General features: G+C 44.2%; 1 protein-coding gene across 1 annotated transcript in view; it reads left to right on the top strand.

Annotated features, from left to right (window-relative positions):
- The window catches only part of LOC106587906 (gamma-crystallin C-like), a 10,408-nt gene extending 2,323 nt beyond the window's left edge, over positions 1-8,085 (top strand). The window contains exons 2-6 of the mRNA XM_045708891.2: positions 100-148; positions 986-1,107; positions 3,120-3,255; positions 3,549-3,688; positions 7,546-8,085. Coding sequence (XP_045564847.1) covers positions 100-148; positions 986-1,107; positions 3,120-3,255; positions 3,549-3,688; positions 7,546-7,681 — 583 coding nt within the window. The 3' untranslated portion in view covers positions 7,682-8,085. The remainder of the gene's footprint in view (positions 1-99; positions 149-985; positions 1,108-3,119; positions 3,256-3,548; positions 3,689-7,545) is intronic.
- The last annotated feature ends 255 nt before the right edge of the window (positions 8,086-8,340 follow it).

Genomic DNA, 8,340 nt, shown 5'->3' with positions numbered 1-8,340 from the left:
GCTGTGTACATCTGAGTGAGATAGCTGGCAAAGATGTGGACAAAGGTCATGTCTGAAGTTCATGTGTTAATTAGAGATCCCTCCATCCTGTCTCCGCAGCAAGCTGGGGTCTGTGCTCCAACGTGCCTTCTACGGGTCCAGTGGGAGGGTAGGTCCAAACGTGATGCCCTCGTCCGACACACAAGATAACCTAGCTGACTTTTTAATCAGAGCAAAACCGTTTACATATTTCAATAATTGAGTTATTTCATAGAGATGTACCATTTCAATAAGTTAGTTATTTCACAGAGATGTACCATGTCAGTAAGTTAGTTATTTCACAGAGATGTACCACATCAATAAGTTAGTTATTTCACAGAGATGTACCATGTCAGTAAGTTAGTTATTTCACAGAGATGTACCATGTCAATAAGTTAGTTATTTCACAGAGATGTACCACATCAATAAGTTAGTTATTTCACAGAGATGTACCATGTCAGTAAGTTAGTTATTTCACAGAGATGTACCATGTCAATAGGTTAGTTATTTCACAGAGATGTACCATGTCAATAAGTTAGTTATTTCGCAGATATGTACCATGTACCACGTCAATAAGTTAGTTATTTCATAGAGATGTACCATGTCAATAAGTTAGTTATTTCACAGAGATGTACCATGTCAATAAGTTAGTTATTTCACAGAGATGTACCATGTCAATAAGTTAGTTATTTCACAGAGATGTACCACGTCAATAAGTTAGTTATTTCACAGAGATGTACCATGTCAATAAGTTAGTTATTTCATAGAGATGTACCATGTCAATAAGTTAGTTATTTCACAGAGATGTACCACGTCAATAAGTTAGTTATTTCACAGAGATGTACCATGTCAATAAGTTAGTTATTTCACAGAGATGTACCATGTCAGTAAGTTAGAGAGAGTTGTTAATATCTACTTAGTGGTTGTTGTTGATGATGATGCTAGTGTGTTGATATTGTGTTGTCAGGTGACCCTTTTCGAACAGCGTAATTTTGCCGGCAGACGTCTGGACCTGAGTGCCGACTGCCAGAAACTAAGTGACAAGAACTTCCCAGAGAGATGCAACTCTGTGCAGGTGGAGAGTGGAGCGTAAGTGGGTTAGGGCTCTGTGGAGATGGAAGGTAAGTGGGTTAGGGCTCTGTGGAGATGGAGCGTTAGTGGGTTAGGGATCTGTGGAGATGGAGCGTTAGTGGGTTAGGGCTCAGTGGAGATGGAGTGTTAGTGAGTTAGGGCTCTGTGGAGATGGAGCGTTAGGGCTCTGTGGAGATGGAGTGTTAGTGGGTTAGGGCTCTGTGGAGATGGAGTGTTAGTGAGTTAGGGCTCTGTGGAGATGGAGTATTAGGGCTCTGTGGAGATGGAGCGTTAGTGCTCTGTGGAGATGGAGCGTTAGTGGGTTAGGGCTCTGTGGAGATGGAGTGTTAGTGGGTTAGGGCTCTGTGGAGATGGCGTGTTAGTGGGTTAGGGCTCTGTGGAGATGGCGTGTTAGGGGGTTTGGGCTCTGTGGAGATGGAGCGTTAGGGCTCTGTGGAGATGGAGCATTAGGGCTCTGTGGAGATGGAGCGTTAGTGGGTTAGGGCTCTGTGGAGATGGAGTGTTAGTGGGTTTGGGCTCTGTGGAGATGGCGTGTTAGGGCTCTGTGGAGATGGAGCGTTAGTGGGTTAGGGCTCTGTGAAGATGGAATGTTAGTGGGTTAGGGCTCTGTGGAGATGGAGTGTTAGTGGGTTAGGGCTCTGTGGAGATGGAGCGTTAGTGGGTTAGGGCTCTGTGGAGATGGAGCGTTAGGGCTCTGTGGAGATGGAGTGTTAGTAGGTTAGGGCTCTGTGGAGATGGAGCGTTAGTGGGTTAGGGCTCTGTGGAGATGGAGCGTTAGGGTTCTGTGGAGATGGAGTGTTAGTGGGTTAGGGCTCTGTGGAGATGGAGCGTTAGTGGGTTAGGGCTCTGTGGAGATGGAGCGTTAGTGGGTTAGGGCTCTGTGGAGATGGAGAGTTAGTGGGTTAGGGCTCTGTGGAGATGGAGCGTTAGGGCTCTGTGGAGGTGGAGCGTTAGTGGGTTAGGGCTCTGTGGAGATGGATCGTTAGTGGGTTAGGGCTCTGTGGAGATGGAGCGTTAGGGCTCTGTGGAGATGGAGCGTTAGTGGGTTAGGGCTCTGTGGAGATGGAGCGTTAGTGGGTTAGGGCTCTACGGAGATGGAGGGTTAGGGCTCTGTGGAGATGGAGCGTTAGTGAGTTAGGGCTCTGTGGAGATGGAGCGTTAGGGCTCTATGGAGATGGAGCGTTAGGGCTCTGTGGAGATGGAGCGTTAGTGGGTTAGGGCTCTGTGGAGATGGAGCGTTAGTGGGTTAGGGCTCTGTGGAGATGGAGCGTTAGGGCTCTGTGGAGATGGAGCGTTAGTGGGTTAGGGCTCTGTGGAGATGGAGCATTAGTGGGTTAGGGCTCTGTGGAGATGGCGTGTTAGGGCTCTGTGGAGATGGAGGGTTAGGGCTCTATGGAGATGGAGCGTTAGTGGGTTAGGGCTCTATGGAGATGGAACGTTAGTGGGTTAGGGCTCTACGGAGATAGAGCGTTAGGGCTCTGTGGAGATGGAGGGTTAGGGCTCTGTGGAGATGGAGCGTTAGGGCTCTGTGGAGATGGAGCGTTAGGGCTCTGTGGAGATGGAGGGTTAGGGCTCTGTGGAGATGGAGCGTTAGGGCTCTGTGGAGATGGAGATAGATCATAAGTGGAGTGGAGCCAGCTAGTGACATTAATATGTAACTGCAAAATGACGATCGTTCAGTATAGAAAATTCTGGATTCTGGATTATATCACCTGTTCACTTCAAAAATACCAATATCATTCAGAACAAAAGAGAATATAATTAAATAGAATAGAATATAGTTTATTCTTCTCCGGGGAGGAAATTATTTTCAGTATCATTGCAGTAATTCAGATCTGGCCAATCCTGTTCATTCACAATTACATTCCTAATGTGTTTATCCTAAAACATATAGATTTATCTTGACCCTAGCTTTCCCCTCCACCACCCTGTTGTTCTCTGCAGTCAGTCTATGCATATTTCATTGTTCCACTGTTCAGAGGTTGTGTCTATGTGTGTGTGTGGTTCAGATGGGTGGGCTACGAGCAGGAGAACTTCAGAGGACGTCAGTACCTGTGGGACATGGCAGAGAAGGGAGAGTACAACTGCTATGACAAGTGGTGTGCCCAGGTGGACCATGTCTCCTCGGTGCGCTCAGTCAAACAGGTGAGACACACACACACACACACACACACACACACACACACACACACACACACACACACACACACACACACACACACACACACACACACACACACACACACACACACACACACACACACACACACACACACACACACACACACACACACACACACGGGAAATACTCTCAAACTAAAATGACTAGCTGCCAGTTTCTGTTATTGGCCAACCTGGTCCAATTATCCCCTGAGGACGACCCACACAGACTGGGACAAACACACACATACACACTAACCCTCTATCGTCTCTCCCAGGACTCATCTCCTGCCCGAGTCCATCTGTTTGAGAGGGCTGGGTTCTCTGGTAAGAGGACAGAACTACAGGATGACATACCCAATATGATGACTCGCTACAGTCTCAACAGGGCTGCCTCTATCCGTGTCCTGGGAGGAGCGTAAGTAGTCCTCCTATAATATACAGTCTGAACAGGGCTTCCTCTATCCGTGTCCTGGGAGGAGCGTAAGTAGTCCTCCTATAATATACAGTCTGAACAGGGCTTCCTCTATCTGTGTCCTGGGAGGAGCGTAAGTAGTCCTCCTATAATATACAGTCTGAACAGGGCTTCCTCTATCCTCCTAGACCTACCAGGTCCAGATACCCAGGTTAGAGGCAAATGGCACCCTATTCCCTATTTATTGTACTACTTTTGACCAGGAGCTGTAAATGCTATTTAGGACACAACCAAATATTGTACTTGAGTTGTGCTGCATTTGCCATGGTGGGAGGAGCGTTGGTAAAGTACACGTCCTCTACATAGGTGGTTGACCCCAGAGGAGAGGTCAACAAGGGTTCTCTTTGTTTCACTTAGTAACATTTTCAGTTGAAAGATTTGAATGAACATTCCAAAATGTTATGGTGAAGCTGCAAATATATATTTTAGCAGCAATATTCAAACAGCAACTGACTTTGCTGTTCTTCCTACACGTAGTAGAAACCCTACATGACCACAGAACTATTTGGAGCGTCAGTTTAGACCCCAAACAGATGTGTTCGCCGCACACTACCTAGTCTGGCTGTTAGTCAAGGTTAGCTAACGTTCGCGGCTGATACAAAACAAATGGAATGTTTTAGCTAACGTTAGCTAACATTCGCAAACTATTTCCCTTGTTGAATGCACCTCAGGTCTGCAGTGAAGGCCCTTGCCTTTTGTTTCACTGATACCTCCCAGACCTCTCAGGTCCTACATTATCCACTCATAAAAAGTCTTGCTTGTTTGAAAAACATTCTAGCTTACATCCAAAATTCCAAACAGAATGATTACTGTGAAATGTGTTGACGCTGGAGAGACGAAGCAGGTACGGGGAGTCAAACATTTAATAAGGAGAGGACATGGAACGAGACAGGAACATTGTCAGCATACAGGAAAACAAAGACAAAAAACAATCAATGCATCAGCAGGGAACAGAGCTGGTAACTGGCAAATATAGGGGAGGAAATGAACAGATGATGAATGAGTCCAGGTGAGTCCAATATCGCTGATGCGTGTGACGAGGGAAGGCAGGTGTGCGTAATAGATGATAGGAGTGAGTGATGCAGGAAAGCCTGGTGCCCTCAAGCGCCAGAGGGGGAAGAGCGGGAGCAGACGTGACTGATTACAGAACATCCAAACAGAACGATTACAGCTCTTTAAACCTCTAAACAGAATGATTACAGCTCTTTAAACCTCTAAACAGAATGATTACAGCTCTTTAAACATCCAAACAGAATGATTACAGCTCTTTAAATCTCTAAACAGAATGATTACAGCTCTTTAAACATCCAAACAGAATGATTACAGCTCTTTAAACATCCAAACAGAATGATTACAGCTCTTTAAACATCCAAACAGAATGATTACAGCTCTTTAATCATCCAAACACAATGATTACAGCTCTTTAAACATCCAAACAGAATGATTACAGCTCTTTAATCATCCAAACAGAATGATTACAGCTCTTTAAAGCTCTAAACAGAATGATTACAGCTCTTTAATCATCCAAACAGAATGATTACAGCTCTTTAATCATCCAAACACAATGATTACAGCTCTTTAAACATCCAAACAGAATGATTACAGCTCTTTAAACATCCAAACAGAATGATTACAGCTCTTTAATCATCCAAACACAATGATTACAGCTCTTTAAACATCCAAACAGAATGATTACAGCTCTTTAATCATCCAAACAGAATGATTACAGCTCTTTAAAGCTCTAAACAGAATGATTACAGCTCTTTAATCATCCAAACAGAATGATTACAGCTCTTTAATCATCCAAACACAATGATTACAGCTCTTTAATCATCCAAACACAATGATTACAGCTCTTAAACATCCAACAGAATGATTACAGCTCTTTAATCATCCAAACAGAATGATTACAGCTCTTTAATCATCCAAACACAATGATTACAGCTCTTAAACATCCAACAGAATGATTACAGCTCTTTAATCATCCAAACACAATGATTACAGCTCTTTAAAGCTCTAAACAGAATGATTACAGCTCTTTAATCATCCAAACAGAATGATTACAGCTCTTTAAACATCCAAACAGAATGATTACAGCTCTTTAATCATCCAAACAGAATGATTACAGCTCTTTAAACATCCAAACAGAATGATTACAGCTCTTTAAACATCCAAACAGAATGATTACAGCTCTTTAAACATCCAAACAGAATGATTACAGCTCTTTAATCATCCAAACACAATGATTACAGCTCTTTAAACATCCAAACAGAATGATTACAGCTCTTTAAACATCCAAACACAATGATTACAGCTCTTTAATCATCCAAACAGAATGATTACAGCTCTTTAAACATCCAAACAGAACGATTACAGCTCTTTAAACATCCAAACACAATGATTACAGCTCTTTAAACATCCAAACAGAATGATTACAGCTCTTTAATCATCCAAACAGAATGATTACAGCTCTTTAAACATCCAAACAGAACGATTACAGCTCTTTAAACATCCAAACAGAATGATTACAGCTCTTTAATACATCCAAACAGAATGATTACAGCTCTTTAATCCACAGGTCGCCAAACCACGAATGATTACAGCTCTTTAATCATCCAAACAGAATGATTACAGCTCTTTAATCATCCAAACACAATGATTACAGCTCTTTAATCCTCCAAACAGAATGATTACAGCTCTTTAATCATCTAAACAGAATGATTACAGCTCTTTAAACATCCAAACAGAATGATTACAGCTCTTTAAACATCCAAACAGAATGATTACAGCTCTTTAAACCTCTAAACTTATTTGCAAGACTCTATGTGATGTTTCTAAACATATCCTGATAATAAAATTACTAACATCAGGTTTAGCTTTACCATCGCTGTCGTAGTTTCGAGGGCTAACATCAGGTTTAGCTTTACCATCGCTGTCGTAGTTTCGAGGGCTAACATCAGGTTTAGCTTTACCATTGTTGTCGTAGTTTCGAGGGATAACATCTGGTTTAGCTTTACCATCGCTGTCGTAGTTTCGAGGGCTAACATCAGGTTTAGCTTTACCATCGCTGTCGTAGTTTCGAGGGCTAACATCAGGTTTAGCTTTACCATCGCTGTCGTAGTTTCGAGGGCTAACATCAGGTTTAGCTTTACCATCGCTGTCGTAGTTTCGAGGGCTAACATCAGGTTTAGCTTTACCATTGTTGTCGTAGTTTCGAGGGATAACATCTGGTTTAGCTTTACCATCGCTGTCGTAGTTTCGAGGGCTAACATCAGGTTTAGCTCAACCATGACATCCAGTTCCGTCTTGCCGTCATGAGTCAGTAATGTAAACGCAGCTAAATACACGTCAAATACTGTACTTTAGCGATGTTTGATTTAGTTGGCCTGGCCCAGTAGAATCAATGGGATAATCCCAAAGTTGTAACTTACAAGCTCTAGTTGAAGGAGTTAAGGAACTACTGTAATAAGTCTCTAATCACACTGTTTCTTTTTCTGTCCCTGCCTGCCTGCCTGCCTGCCTGCCTGCCTGCCTGCCTGCCTGCCTGCCTGCCTGCCTGCCTGCCTGCCTGCCTGCCTGCCTGCCTGCCTGCCTCCCTGCCTGCCTGCCTGCCTGCCTCCCATCCTGCCTCCCATCCTGCCTCCCATCCTTCCTGCCTGCCTGCCTGTTTGCCTGCCTGCCTCCCTGCCTGCCTCCCATCCTGCCTGCCTGCCTGCCTGCCTGCCTGCCTGCCTGCCTGCCTGCCTGCCTGCCTGCCTGTCTGCCTGCCTGCCTGCCTGCCTGCCTGCCTGTCTCTTCAGCTGGGTGGTGTACCAGGAGCCTAACTACAGAGGTCCCCACTATGTCTTGGAGAAACGTGACTACAACAACGCCTCTGACTGGGGCTCCCAGAGCAGCACTGTGGGCTCCATGAGACGGGTCCGCTTCAATAATTAACTAACTAACTACAGAGGTGCGCAGCGGTCTAAGGCACTGCATCTCAGTGCTAGAGGCGTCACTACAGAACTGGTTCGATTCCAGGATGTATCACAACCGGCCGTGATTTGGAGTCCCATAGGGCGGCGCACAATTGGCCCAGCGTCGTCCGGGTTAGGGCTTGGCCGGGGTAGGCCGTCATTGTAAATAAGCATTTGTTCTTAACTGACTTGCCTAGTTAAATAAAGGTTAAAACAATGAATAAGAAAACACACTGTAATCCCCCTAACCTCGTAACCCCCCCTGCCCTAATCCCCCTAACCAACAGGAGGACTTCCACCTGACACACACACTCTGTCAGCTTAATACACACACTATGCAAAACTACCAGAAACCTATTTTAATAATAAACAGTAAAAAGACAATTGCTCGTGTTGCGTGTTGTTTTGTTATCAGGGTTGTGATGATGATGTAATTGGTGTATTCATTATGGTAGATTTTCTCACAGGTTGATAGAAAATCCTGCTACTAATAACACATACAGTATGCAGAGCAAATACTACTAATAACACATACAGTATGCAGAGCAAATACTACTAATAACACATACAGTATGCAGAGCAGATACTACTAATAACACATACAGTATGCAGAGCAGATGCTACTAATAACACATACAG

This window comes from Salmo salar, chromosome 26 (assembly GCF_965601325.2).
Source record: "Salmo salar chromosome 26, fSalSal1, whole genome shotgun sequence".
In the NCBI taxonomy this organism is placed as follows: Eukaryota; Metazoa; Chordata; class Actinopteri; order Salmoniformes; family Salmonidae; genus Salmo; species Salmo salar.
Note: the sequence above shows the minus strand (reverse complement) of the source record. Positions and strands in the feature narration are given on the sequence as shown.